A 19,596-nucleotide genomic window follows, 5' to 3' on the forward strand; every position below is an offset into this window, starting at 1 on the left:
GATTTTCTCGAGAGAAAAGCGACGAGAAACACCGCTCGGCCTTGGTGGATAGCTCTGGAGACCACGAAAGAGCTGGAGAGTTGCCTGAAGAATCTTGATCGCGGGAAGTCCCGCAAGCGGCGGCATTGGGCTACCCAGCAGAAGGCCGAAGTTAACAAGCTAGAGTTGAGAAACTAGCTGGGGCGGCCTTGGGAGAACATGCTGCTTGAGTACTTTGAAGATGCGATAAGAGCACCCTCGTCGGCAATGCCATTGACGGCGAATCCTTTTGTCAGAACGGCAGGACAATTGATGTTCACATGGAGTTTTGCGGGAGCGGAGTTAGAGACTTTGAGCTGGGCGACAAGGATCTGCGGGTGTACCAAATTCTGGTGCAACATATTGCTCGAGACAACTCCGGATTGAGCCTAGTGAGAAGAAACGATGCCACTTGTTTCTTGAGGTAGATTATGTCAGTGATAACCGACAATACAGTTCAAATGTGCAATCAAAAAGCAGTGGGAAATAAAACTATGGAAAGGAGAGTCTCCACTGTTATCCTGAACGTATACCAGAGTACTGGAACCGAAAAAAAGAGAGCTCAAGTCGGTCTCTAGAAAGCCATGGGAAGCTGATGAAATTCGAAGGTTCTACAACAAAAAATTCGAGGAGGGGCATGACGTACATCGTAATGTGACCCGAGCAGAAGACTATGAGAAGCCCACAAAACGAGGAGAACATCAAAATGTGTCTGGAGTGATGGGAATAGCTTATAACCCTTTCTTGGATTCGGAGGCCGGAAACGCTTGCATGAATTTTGAGGTGGCGGAATTTTTAAAGTTCTGGACGGAGACAATCATTGAAATTGAAAGGGAAAGGGAAAGGGAAAGGCCGAGCCTAGGTCTGTTACTTGAGAAGATGCCAGAGGTGATCAGCGTGCCGAGAACGAACAAAAGCGTAAAACTAAATATAGAAAATGGAAACGACATGTTGATTACGAATTTTAGGACTGTTTGGACATTGCTGAGACCCTCTTGGTGCCCACATCCCCTTGCGAGTTTGATTGAAGAAATCACAGAGCAAGTGAGGCTGTCACCATAGAAGGATGAGGACTTGGGGATCTGAACGTGGTGCACGAACTAACCTTACCCCATCGAAACGAATCGGAGGAAACAACGAGCGAGCTGGATATGTTAGTAAAGAAGATGGAACCGGGTAGTTGTCTGGACCTAGTGTGTGGAGGTGGAGAGCATTCCTGTGATGGACGATCCTGCGTCAGAATACAATTTTTCAGAAGAAGGAACTAGCCACGTGGTTTGGTGACATCACAGAGAAAGAAAAAAGTGAGGTGCATATAGTGGCTGAATGCTATGCGAGCACCACTGTGAACATAGCGACGGCATTGGGATTCTTCGCGAGGATGTGCAGCTTGCAATCACAGGAGATGCTAGAGTCCTAACACCAGTTGGTGACGGCGTTGAGCGTGGAGTCATGGCCTAGAGTGTTACAAATGGTGCAGAAGCACATCAGAGGATGGAAGATTGGTCTTGAGTGAAGCCTAAAGTTCGCCAATGAATGCGAAATCTCTGTTGGGATTGTGAATGGCCAATCTGTAAGGAAGCCACTACCCATTACACAGGGCGATGGTGGAGGCAACCAGTCAGAGGGTGTTAATTGACAAAGTCTTCCCGATACCCAAGTGTGTGCGCCTGGCTCGGATGTCGCATCACTCACATAAGCTGTTGAAGAAGATCCTTGGAGCTGTGCCAGGGGATCAAAGAGAGAAGTTGAGTGAGACCTGGGGGAGGGAACTCTTGAGCTTAGAAAGCGAAAACACGAGTGATTTCGAGAGACAAAACACGATCGGGAAAACGATGAATAGTGCCCCAGCCTGGAAGAAAATGACGTGAAACATGAGAAAATGACGGAGTTTGAACCTCTGTTGGAAACTTCGGGAGGACGCAACCTCCGGAGTATCAACCTGACACATGGGGAAAGCCCATGCCACTGCCTGGCACAGACAATGTGGTATCCGGAGCATTCGAACCTCTGCTTGATATTGGACGTGGAATATATTCGGTCAGTTGGGTTACCCGACCATTAGTAGAAGGTCACCCTTTTTGTGGTGAGCTCGATGCTGGCGTTGCGGTGGATCGAGGAAAAGGTGACGAAATATCGAGAGTCGAGGGCACCAACAGCGGAATCAATACATGCCATCGATTACAACCGGAAGCTTGAGTTGTTTGAGACTGCTTGCAAAGTATTCTCTATTCCCATGGTGGTGAAGCACGTGTGGAGTCGCATAAGATTCTTCCCATGGTTTCGAGCGACGTTGACGTCTTGGTTGTACACGGTGACGAAGGATCACATGAAGAAGCATCAGAAATAGTATCGACAGTTCTTGGCCGAGATAGCGCCGGAAGCTTTCAAGAGACCCTTGCTAACCCATCTCAATGCGATAACCACCGGTTGGAAAAGAGTTGGTAGAGTGTCTCGAGATAACACCAAAGCCAGGGAATCAATATTGGAGGAGGACTTGGCGAAGAACGTGAGTCTGATTTTTCACAATTCCTTTTACATCTATAGGAAATCTAAAGTGAAGGGTCCGACAAATCAGGAGAAAAGACTACAAGAGCAAAGGGAGTGGATGCGTACCTACGAAGAGCTGAAGGCATGGGAAGAGATCGTAATCAATTCCAATGGCGAAAAAGAACTGGCAAGGCAGATTACGATGTCGAGTGTGTCAGGACCCAGTACCTCGAAGACAAGGGGCACGAACTGAAGAGGGTGTTCAGGGATTGGTTCCTGAGTCGTGAGCGGGGGAAAGAAAAAAGGGCTTGAGTGTGAACTCAGATGAATTCTGAGGGCACGGAAAAAAAATTTTAATAAAAAATTATTGTTTCTAGTATATTATATCTACTATATAAATCAAAATGCTGCATGACAAGTTTCTGAATGGGTCAAACAAAAGAAATTTTAATCACTAGCTTACAAAGCGGAAGTTCATGGTGCTGGTGTATGCATATTTTGGTTGCTGGTTAGCGATAATGTGACAATTTTGCGTGGTTGTGAATTTTGGGGTGTAGATGAATTTAAATCTGCTGTAAACTTCTGTAAATGACGATTGGCACTGTATCTTGAGACGCACTCAACATTCTGGGGGCTCATTGAAAGACGACGACACGCGATGAGGACATCGATCTTGAGTCCGGGCAGTATATGCCAGTCGGTCATGTTTGGGAGTTTGACCTTGAGGAAACGTTTAGTCTTGATTTTTTGGTGAAATGCAATTTTTCAAAAATTTGATTTGAGCATGTCATGCTCAAGTTTCTTGCAATAACTGACAATCTCAGAAAAATAGGATCAGAAGATTCGAAATACAATCGCGGGAAAATAGTCAAAAATAGCAGCGGGAAATATCTATTCGCAATTTCCAATACATAATTCGAACGAGAGTAGAGCTGTCTTATTCTTGACAGAAGACAGAAAGTGATTGCGAGTGGAGAAGAGATAAACTAGAGTGGACCAGAATGAACCTTCGGTGGAATGGTGGACAGCTGAAGCTGCCCAATGGTCCAAATCAGAAACTTGTTTCTTGAGTTAAAACTTACTTATTTCAAACTTCTCGAGTTAAACTTAATTACCCAATCAATTCTAGAGTTGCTTTATAGTTTAGTTACTAAATTCTATAGTTCGTGTCGGTGTTTGAGTACCTCATTTAATTTTCTTGAGTGTGTTTTTTATTGTTATGTTGAGTTAGAGAGAGTTTTAAGGTTGATCCATCTGAAATGGATCAAAAGTCCACTGTCTAATAAAAAGTAACTATACATAAGGTTCCGACCCTGTTTTTTACAGCGTTCGTGTGTTTTGGGTATTTCAAGACCTAAGCATGGGGGCTTTCTTATTCTCTAAAGTGGGCGTATTTTGATAGTGGCCTTTAAGCTGCAACGCGGGTTTTAGTCTCATGTCGCAAGTGAACCGAATTGGCTCCGACCGCTTGAGGTAGAAAAACACAAGAAATGGTCTCCCTGACTCTTGAGCCAATGGTTATAGGGCCTATTTTTCCCTAACGTCATTTGTGACTTAAGTAGGCGACTGTTACAAAATTAGCTTTTGCATGCAAAAATTGGTGAAAAAAAGTCATTTGCTCTTTTTAATTATTTTTGTCTGTCCGAACTTTTTACTATTAGTTATAACATAAGTCCGTCAATTTTATACATCTTGATGTAATTTTTATGCTCCCTTTATCGGCAATGGTCCAGATATTTTACCTCTGAATTTGACTTAAGTTACAAAAAAATGAGGATTATATTAATCAAAAATCGAGATTTTAAATAAAGTATACATCATTACAGCAAAAGCATTTTAAGGTCAAAAGGCTAAAAATTATCATGGTAACCGACGTCACTACTTTTGTCTTTCATCATTTCACCCTGCCAAAAACATTCAGAAGTTAATAATTTTAACATCGAAATTTGGATAAATGAATTAATCGAAATTGGAGGAAACTCAAAAAATGACATAAAAAGCTACAGATCAATCAGTTACTTTAACGAGGGTGCGTTTGCAGTCCCTTCAATCTTTAAACAAAAAGTTATCTTCGACTGTAGTCTAATCAGTAACAGTCAAGCACACAGGCAGCATTTGCAACCCGAATTGCGATAAAGATTCTGTTTCAGAGAACTATCTGCCATTGGTTTTTCGGTACAAGTGCTCTAGTTCTTCCAGAGCTCACTTTGAAAAATCTCAGAGCTAGGGCCGACAGCACCCTGAGCTTCATAAGCGAGCCTGTACTATATCTACTAGCTGCTAGGGAGGCAAATGCTAATACTTCTCACAGGAATAAAACTTTCTACATTGTAGATCCACAACAGGAATAACGATTATTTCAACAATGTAGAAAATGTTATTTATGGGCTGATTTTTTGAAGTCTTTTTGGTTTTTTAAACAACCCACAAGAAGTGGTCGTGAGCAAACGGCAGCTATGATCTCTAAAAGAACAAAAATTAACAGCATTAAGAGCCACTATAGTTTCACAGCCGAAACTCCTTCCCCAAGGGTCAAGCCTGTCCCAGACAGATCTCGATCAGAGAAAAAAATAATCAGCAGCAAGCTCGATGAGGGAAGATCAGGGGATGACTACGGTGACCACTTCAGATGAAAAGACTGCCCTTTTTTCAACTCCGCCTCTTTAACTAAGACAAACTTATATCTAAGCACCCAAAAGAGCTGATATAAATGCCCCAATGTGTATACAGCAATGATGTTTTTTTTTTCAAATTGTTCGAGAGCCGGTCCAGTTAGGATTATTCCCCAAAAATTTCAAGACGTTTTAACTAAACTAAACGTTAGAACGAGGCTCTAGTTCTAAAAAATGCTTGGTAAGCTCCTAAACGTTATAGGTGAAGGTGAAATACCTGAACTGCTAAAACCTTTCGTTTTTTGAGCAAAACGTATCGCCATCATAAAAATTGATTTGATCGAGTGTAGTAACAACCCAAATTGCTCGTTTTTCCTTTAAATTGAGCTTCGGTAACGCATTTTAATAGCTTAATACAGAAATTATGCTGAATCACATTTTTTCGATCCGCCGGATGTGTACTGATGTAACATTCGCCCGGAAAAGCAAACGGACGGAAAATAAAGCTAGGTTATGAAACGACTGGATAGCGTCTAAACACAACTTCACATGCTTTGAACCGTCTCTACCACAGCCAGTTCTATGTGTGGTCCATTAACATCGGGTCGACAAAGCCATTACTATTTAAGTCGACAAAGCAAATTATCTTAGTTACATGCAAAAACATTGAGCTCATGACTGGGTCTCAGTACCCCCATACTACGAGGTCACTCCTACAAACAGGGCTACTACTTAAAAATCATATTACTATTGTTTGTGTTCAGTAGATAGGATTCATCATATCCATCGGAGATATATCAACCCTTTCCCCCAACTCCTAGCTTCTCATATTCTAAAAAAAGAATTAGATATTAATTAAATTCAACTCAGGACATACCAGGAAGCTAAAATTGTTAAAACTGAGTTCTCAGTCTCTTCTCGAGACCCTTCCGGATTCTTGAATCCAGGCGAGAGTGGTCTTGTTGTCGTTCGGGCAGGGTGTTAAAATCCTCCCGTTACCCCCTCAAAATGATATCTGTTGAGCTGCTCTTAACCGTCTCAAATGTTGTCTCCAAATGTGTTGCCTCCAAAGATGACCGCCTGAAGCTTTGTAGCCACCGAGCTGCGACGTTTTTAACAATTTAATCAAAAACTTTCACGAAACTTAACTTTTAAAAAGTAACATTTCATACCATACAGATGGTTGCTCTCAGAGTCCCTCGAAGTTGGCATAGTTCGCTTCAAAAATGACCTTTTGAATTTTTTGGTTTTCAAGTGATGATGGTTTTTACGATTTTTTTAAAAAAAATTCTTAAAAATTAGATTTGAAAGATTTCCAACAGAAAAAATATTGCAAACTTTTTATTTGAATGATGTTAGGGTACCCCGAAAAATTGCAAATCTCGTCTCCAAATATCAATGCTGGAATTGTTTAAATTTCAGAGTTTTGACAATTTTTATATTTTTTTCTAAGCCATTCAAAAAATTAAAGTCTAAGAAAATTCGCTGTTAATTAATTTCACAACCGAGATAGTTTTTATGTCTTTCCAAATATCGAAAAATCTAAGAATTAAACAACTCTTTTAATTGACGACATATTACTTTTAAGGAATACAAAACTTGCTTCCAATTCCGACTGATCGACCATTTTAGTTTTCAAGATATTATGTTTTCATGGTTTTTCAAAATAAGTTTTGTCATTTCTAATGGGTTGAAAGTTTGTTCTCCGAGATATTTTTTTCAAGATATGATGCTTTCATGACTTTTTCACGAAATTTAGATCTAAAAATCCGGTAATGTTTGAGATTTGCAACTCCTGAGTTGCTCCTGCTACTAGGAAATTCTCAGGAATTGCAAGTCGCCTGTATGGCGACTGAGCAAACCTTTAATTTTCCAATTTTTAAAACGTTTCGAGAATTTTCGATGAAAAGTTATACAAACTTTAACATTCCAACATTGTAAAAGATTTCTCAAGAGAGGTTTTCATGGGTTGCAAAAATTTCTTTCAATTGAGGTTGGTTCAATCGTCTTGATGAGATATGACATTTTGAGTTTATCCAAAATAGTCACAAAACCTAAATTTAATAACACGTCAAAAAATTTAAAATTGACAACCTTATTGGTTGTTTGCTGTCAGAGCACTCTCAAGGGGTTACATAGCAAAAATATTTTGAAACTCAGGGACTGCAACTCTTTACTCCATTTATGGTTGCTCAGTTTCTTTAGTAGTCAACATACGCCGCTTCTTTTGACTTTTCTCGAAAAAACTCACAAAGTTTAATCGTTAAAACTCTTGAATTTCTGAAAGGAGTCTGTCAGACTGCTTGCAAAACTTTCAATTCTTGCCTCTAAATGTGATTGCTCAAAATTTTTCACAAAACTTAGTTTTGAAGCTTCACAAATATACACACTCCCAGTCATACAGTGTGTGCTATCAAAATTTTTTCGTGGTTTGAAAAAATGCGACTGCCTTTTTCGTGGTTTGAAAACTTTTTGTCGCCCGAGATATGAAAAATTTTATGCTTCAATAAAAAGTTTCAATTAACAAATGATTATTTAAAGAGAAGAAAACATTTTGTAAATCCTATTCACTATAGGACAAAATTAAGCGCAATTTCACGTTTTTTTTCTACCTTGCTTGTTTTCAGAAAAAGTTTGACAGTTTTTATAAAACACTTAAGCAAAAACTTAACATAGATCAAGAAAAAAAATCCGAACCCTCATCTCTAAAATTATCAAAGTTTGTTTTCAAAGACTTACCAGTGTTTTCGGGGTCTGAAAAGACTATTTTTTACAATATGCACTAAATTTTTTATGGTTGTGACTTTCCGAATAAAAGGAGTAAAAAATTTGCTCATGCGATGTGAACCATTCCCATTGTGAAATCTGAAATAATTAGTGTGGCAACTTCACTGAACTCATTTGTTTTTCATATTTCACGCCGCTGTTTGATAAACTTAGCGCGGATGATAGAATCTGGGTTTTTGGATGCAAAAAAACTGGTGTCTGCGTCAAAAAAATTATCTTCTCAGGGAGGGTAATTAAGATTATTTGCTGTCGGTCGATGTGATTTTATTTAAAGTTTAAGGTGAATATGGTCCTGAAAATAGACCTGAAATTGCATTTGTTTTTGTCCACAAAAGTAGTTGCGTGCTTTTAAGGTACTCTCATTTTTTCAATGCTTTCAAAAATGTAAAACACTTTTCCCGATTGTTGCCCCTAAAATTAGATGCTGACAAGGTATGCTCTGGGATTGCAAGTTTTTCCTCAAAGACGACTGCTCAACCCCATGATATTTCCAAGGTGAGCCGTTTTCTCAACTGAGATTTGAAAATTCACAAAATTGGAATTCGAACCCTGTAATTGATTTCTCTTTTCCGAGATGAGCATTTGTATACGAATTTTTTTAAAAAGTTTTCACAAAACTTGTATTTAAAAACAATTCTCAAACACGGAAGTTCACCGTCCTAAAGTGCTTCGCTGTCAGGATACTTTCTTGGATGACTGTCTGAAAGATGACTGCCTGAATCGTTTTAGCTTCAGAGATGCGACATTTCTTACAATTAAATCATAAGCTTTCAAAAAACTTACGTTTAAAAAAATTTCAAAAGTAACTTTTCAGATAATATAATTTGAATTCCAACACCATAAGTGATTTCTGTTGAGGTGCTCTCAGAGGTTTCAAGTGTTGCGTCCAAACTTGATGGCTCAATTCTTATTTTTCGAGACAAGCGTTTTATATTGCTTTTCAAAAAATTTCCTAAGACTTAGATATGAAAAATTCGAAAACATGAAAATTCACAACCATATCTATAGTGGTTTGCTGTCAAATTAGTCTTATGGTGATTCTCGCTTCCAAAGATGACTGCCTGAACCTTTTCAGCTTCTGAAAAAGGCCTATATTTTAAGAGCATATAGTTGAGTCTGATAAAAGTCAAATTAATGAATTTCACAAGCTCAGAATTGGGTTCTACTCGGTCATTTTCTGCGGTTGCATTTGTCGTCTTCAACTCCGACTGTTTGGTTTTTTTTTTGTTTCCGAGATTTTTTTCCTGACTTTCCAAACTTTTTTCTTCAAAAGTTTGACTTAAGCAACTCTCGTAATTGGCGACAGGTTACTTTCGAGGAATAAAAACCTTGCTTTCAATTGCACCTGATCAATCGACATTTTTAGTTTCCAAGATATTTCGTTTTTGATGATTTCTCAAAATTTTCCAGAAACATCAAATGAAAAAATTTCACTAAATGTTCACCAAATTTTGAAAACTCAAAAATTAACCCTAAAAATAAGTTTTGTCAACTCTCATGGGTTGTAAGCTTGACCTTTAAATATTACAAATGGATTTTTTTGTTTTGGAGATATGGTGCTTCCCATGACAAAAAATGCAGATGAAAACAACATTCTTATTCGTTACTTGTTTGATGCTGCTATTGACCATGAAAAGCCTCTGTTTATTCTGGCCAATGGTCCTTGAATCCGCCTTGGAATAGTTATTTCAGGTGAGTTATAAATTAGACTCGATCACGCCGTTAAGCAAACTAATGAGATATTTGAATGGAAACAAAATTTAATCTTGGCCTTTTAGACGGTATTTCCAAGTTTCGACGTAATTGTACAGTCAATTAGAGCTCGGTGAGAAAATTGAACTCCAATGACTGAGAGTAATAAATGTTCAAAAAAGCCGAGAATCGATTTACCAAAAGCAGTTTTTGGTCGTCGTCAGTTGTTGCGAGATCATGATAACCAGAATAAATGGAGCTTGAATTCCTACTAAAGAGATTATCGAAGTGATGTGCAGTTCTGTTCGAAAGTTAGAAAACTCAAAAAAAACTGGCGGAAAAGTTATTTCGAGGGAGAAATTGTGACATTTAGATTAAATGTCATAATTTTGAACTTTGATAATCATGAGGGCGTACTGCTGAATTCTCTTAACTTTGACATTTTGCTGTATTACTAATCAAAGTTTTTGTGGCTATATGGTGAAATAAACTGAAAATTCGTTAAAATTATAAATTCAAACAATTATTTCCGCACATCTTTGTGCATCTTCAGGTTTCAAAATTTTGAATTAATCACAAAGATGTGCGGAAAAATCAGATCAAAAATCTCAAAGATCAAAAAAAGTGCCAGGCATGTCATTATTTCAAATATTGAAAAAATTAACCAATCACATCTTCACAATTACTACTAAAATTATGTAACTACTATTATGTAACAATTTTTTAAATTTGGCCGCAAATTTCTGAGATTTTTCAATTTTTTTTTCGTTTTTAAAATTTCGTTTTGTTGCTAAGTTTGAGCTAACATGTAAGTTCTTTTAATTTTTTTTTGTTGTAGCCAAAGTTTTTCGACGCTGGAACTATAGCTTTTGTGTCAGTTCTCTTCTTCTAAAGTCGTCGCGCGTGTTGATTGATGGTCTCTCTTTCCTAATGAGCAGTGCCTCTAATATAAGTAACTTATTGCTGCTGGGGGCCTTAACTTCCCATTTAACTCCGGTTTACCACTATCATTACCACATTGTCTTATATGCTGTCTCATTGGTGTATCCTCTTATCGGTGTTCCTCAATCCTTGTGGTACAATTTCGGACCGTCTGGCCAAAATTGATGGATTTGCACCCACAACATTCAAGTCTGTACACCACTTTGATTTCAATTCACTGGAAAAAGAGGATTTTAAAAAGGACATAAAAGTTTTGTTTTCCGTTTCGTGAATTTTATCTGCGCAGTGGTGATATCGCGCACCTTTTTTGCTAATGTCTGACTGTGATTCCCCCGATTTTGAACCATCAAGATGGGTGGCGAATTGCTGCTATAATGGAAGGGCGGCTTTTTTTCTCAGCCATATTCTTTTCGTTTTTGGCCTCTCAGATGATACTTTCAAGTGCTTGCGATGCAACCCGCGACGACCAGCTTTCCGGATAGTGGTTATTCAACCACTGCTTACGGTTGATTTCCATCATTTTTTTTTGAAAAATTTTCCATGTAGACGTACTGCGGAAAATCCGGTGAACATTTTCTTCGATCACACTTCTCTAGAACTGAAGTGAGGCTCAACTTCTAAAATTTAGTATGTTACCGTTATTTGTTGATTTCTGATACCATTCAAGGTTGATTTTCTGTTTCTGTCGAAACTAATTTGTAAATTCAAAAATCCAAATTTTTCAGATGTGTTTCTTGATTCTCTTGTGAAACCTAAAATTTCGATATAATAAGTTTGGTTTCCGCAGCACTGGTTCAGGAACAATCTTCAATGTTCGGAGAAAAAACGTAGCTTGCTGCACTGACTTATTTTTCTCCCTTATCGCGATGCATTTTCTACATTACCGGACGGTTTCACTTATATTTCTATACCCTTCATCTGATATATCACCGCACTTTACGTGATATCAGTTCAAACAGCATTCACAAGCCACACTTTTTTATATGTGCGTAGTCCTCTTATTGCACTCGGGACTTAATTCAAAAGATTTTTTTTCGGGCATAAATATTTCGGGATTATCCTTGATAGCGCAGTTACGTACTGCTTCAGCCAAAGATTTGCCCAAACAATGGCAAGATATGCCCACATTGCCTAACCATATTTCTGAGCGTACCATATTTCATTGCACTTGAAATGGAGTTGAATATCTGCCATGTTCAAAACTCTCTTCACGGTTTTCAAAATAATTGATGGTGGTTCATCTTGTTCATACAGCTTCCTCATTGCTTCTTCGAGGTGAACATTTGTATACAAACTCTTCACATCCACATCTAGAAATATCACAATTTCATTGGGCTGAAGACTAATGCTCTCCAAGAACTCTCTCTCTTCTAGTGATGTAACAGTCGTCTACTTCGGTCACATATGAGGCTTAAGAAGAATAGGCCCTATAACCATTGGCTCAAGAGTCAGTGACACTATCTCTCGTGTTTTTTGACCTCAAAACGGTCGGAGCGAATTCGGTTCGCTTGCGACATGAGACTAAAAACCCGTTACAGCTTAAAGGCCAGTACCAAAATACCTCCCTCTCTAGAAAATAAGAACGTCCCCATACTTAGGTCTCAAGATACACGAACGCCGTTAAAAACAATCCGCACAGTTACTTTTTATTGGACAGTGGAAATTTGATCCATTTCAGATGGATCAACCTATAACTCTCCTTACCTCAACATAACAATCATAAAACACACACGAGAAAACTAAATTGGGTACTCACAAAACAGCACACTCCAGAATTGGAGTAACTAAATCAGTAAGCAACTCGAGAATTAGGTATAATAACTTGAGAAGTTTTATACTAATTAATTTCAACAAGGGAAATAAGTTTTGACTCAAGAATTGAAGTTTTGTTCTGAACCATTGGGACACCCCAGCTGTCCACCTTTCCACTGAGGGCTCACTCTAGTTCAGCTCGAATGAATGTATTCTCCTTCTGTAACCACTCCTTCTCTTATTTCAGAATAAGACGGCTCTACTCGCGTTTATTTTGAATCTGGAAATTGCGAATAGCAATTTCCCGCTGCTTTTTCAAGTACTTTCACGCGATTGTAAATCGGATGTTTTAATCTTCTATTTCTGAGATTTTCAGTTTTCGCGAGAAAGTTGAGCATGACAGGCTCCACTCGAATTTTTGAAAAATTAAATTTCCTCCCAAAATTACGTAGTTCGTATTCCTCAAGGTCAAACTTCCAAATATGACCGACTGGCACATGAGTTGGTTTCGATGTTTGAGTCTCCCTCATTTTTTTCGAAAAATTCTGCAAGAACCTTGTTCAGCTTATAGTTTGAGCTACCAGGCAATGAGAGAACCGGTCTCAATGGAACATTCAATGTATGCACCTTCGCCAACCCATAAACCCGTAAAACTAGGCAGACTGCACCCCCCCACCCCACCCCACGCGCCAGTAAACCCTATCCTTGTGTAGAGGATCTCACGTATTTGGTCTTTCGACTCTGGAACTATAGTTTTTGTGTCAGTTCCCTTCTTCTAAACTCGTCGCGCGTGTTGATTGGTCCGGAAACACCCGTTTTCGGTACCCTGAACCTCAAAAAATCAGGTAAATGTCGTTTTCTTGACAAACTCTCAGAAATTTATTACCTTGGTGGCAGTTGATCATTTTAATTTAAATGGAGGCATAATCATATAAGAGGGAGAAGAAGAAGCAGAAGATCCTAATTAACCAAAAATCTATCTTGTTATCATAAACAACATTTAAAAATGGGAAAAAAGCTGCTGAGAAGTTACGCATATGTTTCGAGATATCTGTCTGGAAAAAAACCGTCTATATTTTTATGAGTAACCACAGATGCTTGCGAGAGTCTTTTGCGGATTGTCGTTTGCACAAAACAAGAGACCTCTGGAATGAGTTTTTTCAGCAAGTGTTCAGACTGGGTTGGAATCTTCTCGAAAAAACAAGCATCTCTTGTTTGTAGAATGGTCTTCATCGTTTTGAAATCCTCCAAGATACCAAATGCACAGCTTTTCTCTGAACACTGTCCAACTTGTTCAGTTGTGCTTGACCCGCTCCACCCCAAACGCTCAAGCAATAGGTCAAAACAGACAGAACCAGCGACTTGTTTAGTAGTTCGAGTTCTTCTTTTTTCTCAGAACCTAGACATTTGATAGTATACAAGATTTAGAGGTTCCTTGAGGCGCGGTTTTCGAACTGACTCAACTAGAGTAGCAAAGTTGAGCTTAGGATCAAACGTCACACTTAAAATTTTCAGGCTGGGTTCCATCTGTTTTCCTATATCGATATCATCTGGTCTCCCATGGTAAATCATCATGAATTTAGTTTTATTTTTATTTAGGAGAATATTGTTCCTTTTACACCAATCGTTTTATTGTTTTACTATCTTCTCGATAATTTCTTTCAGATGTTCATCTACGGGTATGGTGCACAGCATATTTTTACAGGCTTCCGTTAATAGTTTCAGGTAGCTGCAAAGCATCGTAGACAATGTTGAGGAGCACCGCCCCAAAACAGTTCCTTGTGGCACTCTGCAGTTGGTACTCATAATTCTTGATCTGTGGCGCCGATGTTCTACAAAATGTTGTCGGTTGTAGAGAAAGCTGGCTATGAAGTTGAGAAGATACGCGTCATAGCGCAAATCATGCATTGCCTTGATTACTCGATCGTGAGGCACCCTGTCTAAAACTTTAATAAGGTCCATTGAAATCAGCACAGTTGATTTTGATTTCATCGCATCGTGGTCTCTACAAGTATTAAGCATCTGAACGAGAGCGTACTCTGTAGATGAGTTTTTTTCGAAAACCGAACTGATTTGTTCGCAGTTGGGAGTTATACTTTTTTGATAAGAATGAATCGTAAACGAGTCTCTCAAAAACTCTACTGAGAGCAGTCGTGATTGACACGGGGCGGAACTGATCAGGTAGCTTTGGATTTGTGACTTTCGTAATTGGAATGACACGTGAGAATTTGAAAATATCCGGGAATGTCATGGTGGAAAGGTCCATGTTTAAATCACCGACCCAGCACGAGCTTAACAATCATCCGAAGAACATAGAGTGATAGGTAATACAAATGGTAGTCTAAAGCAGTATCCGATAATTCTTTTAATCAATCAGAATCCAGATCAAAAGCAAACTTAGAAAATAAATAATTGTTACTTATTTATTTCCTTAGTTTGCTTTCTGTTTTTAATCCTGATTCCAAGCATTTTGACTGGAATACGTGTTGAAGGGACTCCTGACTGTAACCTCGATTACTATGATACTTTTGACCTTCTGAATCCTGATTGGCCAACATAGCAGTTGTCTACTTTATGACCGGTATAAAAAAAAGGCTATCTCACTCCCTCTCAGCTTTTGCAAGTCATGCCTTCAATTGCGACTGCGCAACCCTTTCAGTTTCCGATTTATGCTGTTCTTAAGACTTTAAAATTTATCAAAAAATTAAGGAAAAAGTTTTTAAATAAAATTTGAAATCCCAACCCTGTTAATGATTTCTCTCGATGGGCTCTCAGGGGTTGCAAATCTTGCACTCAATTGTGACTGGGTGATCATTTAAATTTCCGAGCCATGCCGTTTTTTATAAGTTTTAAAAACTTTTTAGAAAACCTCGATGAAAAGCTTTCTTGATATGAACATTAGTTATCAAAACATTAGTTCGAAAAACTGCACGGTCTGAATTTTTCCAACCTTACAACCAAACAAACCATTCATGCAGTCGGTTTTTCTATTAAAGGTAAACGTTATCACTTTTCAGGAGCAGCTTTTGCTGCAGTGGGATTGCTAGTCTAGTTAAGTTTTTACGATCATTGAAATATTGGCGGAACTTTGTATTCGGGTGTAGAAAAATTTTTTCTTGTTGTTTTCTACTCGAAACCATGAAACAGAAGCAGCCTACGGCGCAATAATAGTTATGCTTGCGATTAGCAAGCGTTTTCAATATGGAATATTTAGGTAAATTTGTTTATAAACGAGTTTAAGAGAATCACTTATGAGACGTGACCACCTCTACCTTGACAGAAGTTGTCAGCCCTAGAGAAGTGATCACCCTTCTATTCGAACTATTCGAAAGATGTTTTTCTTAAAATGTTGGCTGTAAATATACCAGTCCCAAATGGTACAAATTTTGACCCTTGAAAATGGGAAGGAAGTCTGTTTTCACGGGTGTTTTAGTTTTCGTTCCGAACATTCAAAATGGGGAAGAACTTTGTATTCAGGTGTTTAAATTTTTTTTCTTGTTTATTTTTCACCCAAATTCAGATATCACGACTAGTAAGCGGAATGGGGCGAGTGATATATCACTTTAAAGCTCCTTGCAGTCATGATGCGCTTAGCGCTTCCGTGACTATAAAAGTTTCAGAAGAAATTGAAAATATTGTGCCAAAAAATAAAATATTTGTTATATAAAGCTTTATTGTTTTTTCTTTATTTTCTGAAACAAATGATGTCGGTTATGTCTAATTCACTAAATTTCAACGCGTTTGTATAGTTCTCTCGGCGTTAAAATTTTTGAATGTGCTCGGAACTTGCTCGGAATGTGCACAACAATCGGCTGTCCTTGTTTTTTGCTAAGATGTTTTTTTTTGCAAAAAAGGCTGGTTTTTGCAAATATAAGTATTGTTCAGCGAAAGGCAACTGCCGTTTGGCTCTCGTCTTTAATTATGCTTTTGTGGGATTTGTTGAGGTTTCATCTTTAAATTGGGCTTTAATGCGACAAAATAAAAATTTTTTGATATTACCATTATTTTTCTGAATTACGTTTCACCGCTATTCAGTGGATTTCAAGACACGTAATTTCTTCCAAAAATGAAGCAACACAACTCAATACATCATTATAGTTTCTTTAGTATTTGTGGTCTTAGACATAGTTTGTTTGTTGTTTTCTTGTGACAAAGTCCATGAATCATGTTATACCATACGCAAATGATTTTCTCAACAAGAAGTATCGCCAATTGTCATGTATTGTAATTTATAATAGTTTTCAGTAATAAAAGGTGACTGAATTTCGAAATGATGGTTATCAATTCACAGTTGCTTTTAATTTTTGTTACTTTTATTGCAACTTATTCGTGCGAGTACGTGGTTGAGGTTACTAGGCACTCAGCAAATATTGTGTACGATATCGCCTATCCAACTCCTGTTAACGATTTGAATCATTCTTACGTGCAAATGGAGGATCAAGCTCTGATGTTAATAGCTGTTTACACCACAGATTTTTCTATGGATTGCTATGTTCATTACGTCTGTCGCGAATGCTTGCAAGTTAGAGTTTACTGTCCTTTAGAAAATCTTTGAGAGGTTGGCGGAAGTACAAATACCCGCTTATTTTTTTGACAGTGAGGGTTTGAAAAATAATTTAAGTTGGCATGATTTCCCAATATATAATTGCCTTCTATTCTAAAAGAAAAAACCAGAAAGAAAATGATATTTCGCTAAAATTCTAAGTAAGCCGAATAACTGTTTTTTCCATTGAATACTTACATTTTTTCTCAGTCATCTTCTGGTTTAGCCGGATGCTTTTGTTTGACTTTGCTCTTTTATGAAAGCTCAAAAGATTCCAGGTCCTCCCTATTTGGGCTCGCGGTAAAACGCGTGTCTTCAGATCCTTAAGGTGTGGAGTTAGTTCCGGCCGAACCTTGTTTTTTATGTATGGAATTATTTTTCCGGAAAAAATAAATGTAGACGATCGTTTTTCTGCTGATTTCTGCCAGCCTAGTTATGAGAGAACTGACGTTTATTTTAATTTAAGCGTTTTTCAGCAAAACTGAAAGTCGTTCTGTAATTTGTAAATTTCCCAGTTCTGATTTTGTAATTACCTTTATTTAAGTTTTTTTTTTGCTTGAATGGTTTAATTTTGCGTTATATCGCCCTCATTTGAAGCGCAAAAATAGATTCTTATGCTTTTGAGTTTGTCAGGAGCGGTTTGGCATAAAAATTTTCCGCTGTCAAATTTTGATTGCTTAATTTTTTTTGGCTCAACGGACATCGATGCAAGTGTTTTCGGCTTAGTTCACGCTCGGTGTACGATAATGAGTTGTGAATTAACGCTGGTTATTGTGTTTGTCTTCATGTATTCTCAAATTGAACATCTTTGGAGACAAACATGAAATTTCGTAGATTTTCTAATTTTTTTAAATCAACTTTTTGAGCTAGTGGATTCAGTCTTATTTTCTATCCCATTACTTGCTATATTGTATCGCTATTGTTAGAAGTTCCACTTTGCGCCTGAGTCGAGCCATAATTACCTTTGCGATAAGCAAGGGTATTACAATCGGTTTTTTACCAGACTTTTTCTTGTCAAAAAAAAGTTTTCAGATACAAATTGATTTTTTGTCAGCTCTATTGATTTTGTCGGCTTACTTGTCGGGTGTTTCTTTCTTTAATGTTTTGGTCAATTTTTAAGTATTTATTTAAATTCTCGAATGGAGGATTTTCGATTTATTTTTTAGATCTTAAATCGATTATTTTCAATTTGTTTGGTGTTGTTTGGGACAGCAATTTAAGGATAGTAACTTTAAGGATTTTTTTGCTGAAGATTTTGAAAACAAATGAATTTTGGTTTTTTTTCATTTCCTTTACGGATCTTTTCTATTTTTCTCTGGTTTGTTTTTGTTGTGATTCAGCTCTCTTAACGTTGCGTATCAGTTTCATATTCGAACTTTAATGTAATTGCGTTAATTTTACAGCAAAGCTTGTGTTATAGTATGAACCATCTTTTTTTTCCAACCTAAGTCGCAAATATTGTTGCGATAAAATGTTTTCATTTTGAAAGTGTTCACTTTGATCAATAACCAGCTATTAAGTACAGCCAATGCTAAAGATATTAACACATAATATTATTGTTCCAACTAACGGAATTTTTTTATATCATTCAAAAAGTATTGTTGTCTTGAGCTTAAATTTGGAAAGATAATTCACCTGTGATCATTTTTCATTAAGTTATGGTGGTTCAAAAATAGCCAATTTGGGACAATTAACGCGCGATATATTTCGCGCTGTTAACGCGTAAGCGGAGATTTAATCCGTCATAGAAATCGTTCCAAATTGGTTGAAGGAAGCTTATTTGCCATAATTGATTTGTTACTAGGAGCGAAATTTATCAATTTGTGGTAAATATGGCGTGGGGGGATGATTTTTACAAAAAATCTCAAATTTAAAATAAAAAGTTTTTTGTTTTTTTATTTCATATTATTTTTTCTTATTATTACTGCCTAATAGACTGCTCTATAAATTGAGGAATGTTAGTTGGTAAATTTCTTTTTTTTAAATTGACTGGTACTGATAATGCGTTATAATTGGCGTGCGTCACTTGAGAAATTTTGTAGACTCAATGTCTTAATGTAATTGCGTTAATTTTACAGCAAAGCTTGTGTTATAGTATGAACCATCTTTTTTTTCCAACCTAAGTCGCAAATATTGTTGCGATAAAATGTTTTCATTTTGAAAGTGTTCACTTTGATCAATAACCAGCTATTAAGTACAGCCAATGCTAAAGATATTAACACATAATATTATTGTTCCAACTAACGGAATTTTTTTATATCATTCAAAAAGTATTGTTGTCTTGAGCCTAAATTTGGAAAGATAATTCACCTGTGATCATTTTTCATTAAGTTATGGTGGTTCAAAAATAGCCAATTTGGGACAATTAACGCGCGATATATTTCGCGCTGTTAACGCGTAAGCGGAGATTTAATCCGTCATAGAAATCGTTCCAAATTGGTTGAAGGAAGCTTATTTGCCATAATTGATTTGTTACTAGGAGCGAAATTTATCAATTTGTGGTAAATATGGCGTGGGGGGATGATTTTTACAAAAAATCTCAAATTTAAAATAAAAAGTTTTTTGTTTTTTTATTTCATATTATTTTTTCTTATTATTACTGCCTAATAGACTGCTCTATAAATTGAGGAATGTTAGTTGGTAAATTTCTTTTTTTAAATTGACTGGTACTGATAATGCGTTATAATTGGCGTGCGTCACTTGAGAAATTTTGTAGACTCAATGTCTTACTCATTCAGTTTTTCCCAGTAGCATTATCGG

General features: G+C 37.3%; 1 protein-coding gene across 3 annotated transcripts in view; it reads left to right on the forward strand.

Annotated features, from left to right (window-relative positions):
* The first annotated feature begins 3,533 nt into the window (after positions 1 to 3,533).
* Positions 3,534 to 19,596, forward strand: part of LOC134857301 (heparan-alpha-glucosaminide N-acetyltransferase-like) — a 29,955-nt gene continuing 13,892 nt past the window's right edge. Inside the window, exon 1 of one of the 3 annotated variants that reach the window (XM_063873691.1) lies at positions 3,534 to 3,552. In XM_063873691.1, the coding sequence (XP_063729761.1) occupies positions 3,550 to 3,552 (3 nt within the window). In that variant the 5' untranslated portion in view covers positions 3,534 to 3,549. Of the gene's footprint in view, positions 3,553 to 13,453; positions 14,618 to 14,637; positions 16,816 to 19,596 lie in introns of those variants that run through there. The other 2 variants (XM_063873692.1, XM_063873690.1) reach the window with 2 other exon arrangements.

Source organism: Symsagittifera roscoffensis, chromosome 1 (assembly GCF_963678635.1).
Source record: "Symsagittifera roscoffensis chromosome 1, txSymRosc1.1, whole genome shotgun sequence".
Taxonomy (NCBI): Eukaryota; Metazoa; Xenacoelomorpha; order Acoela; family Convolutidae; genus Symsagittifera; species Symsagittifera roscoffensis.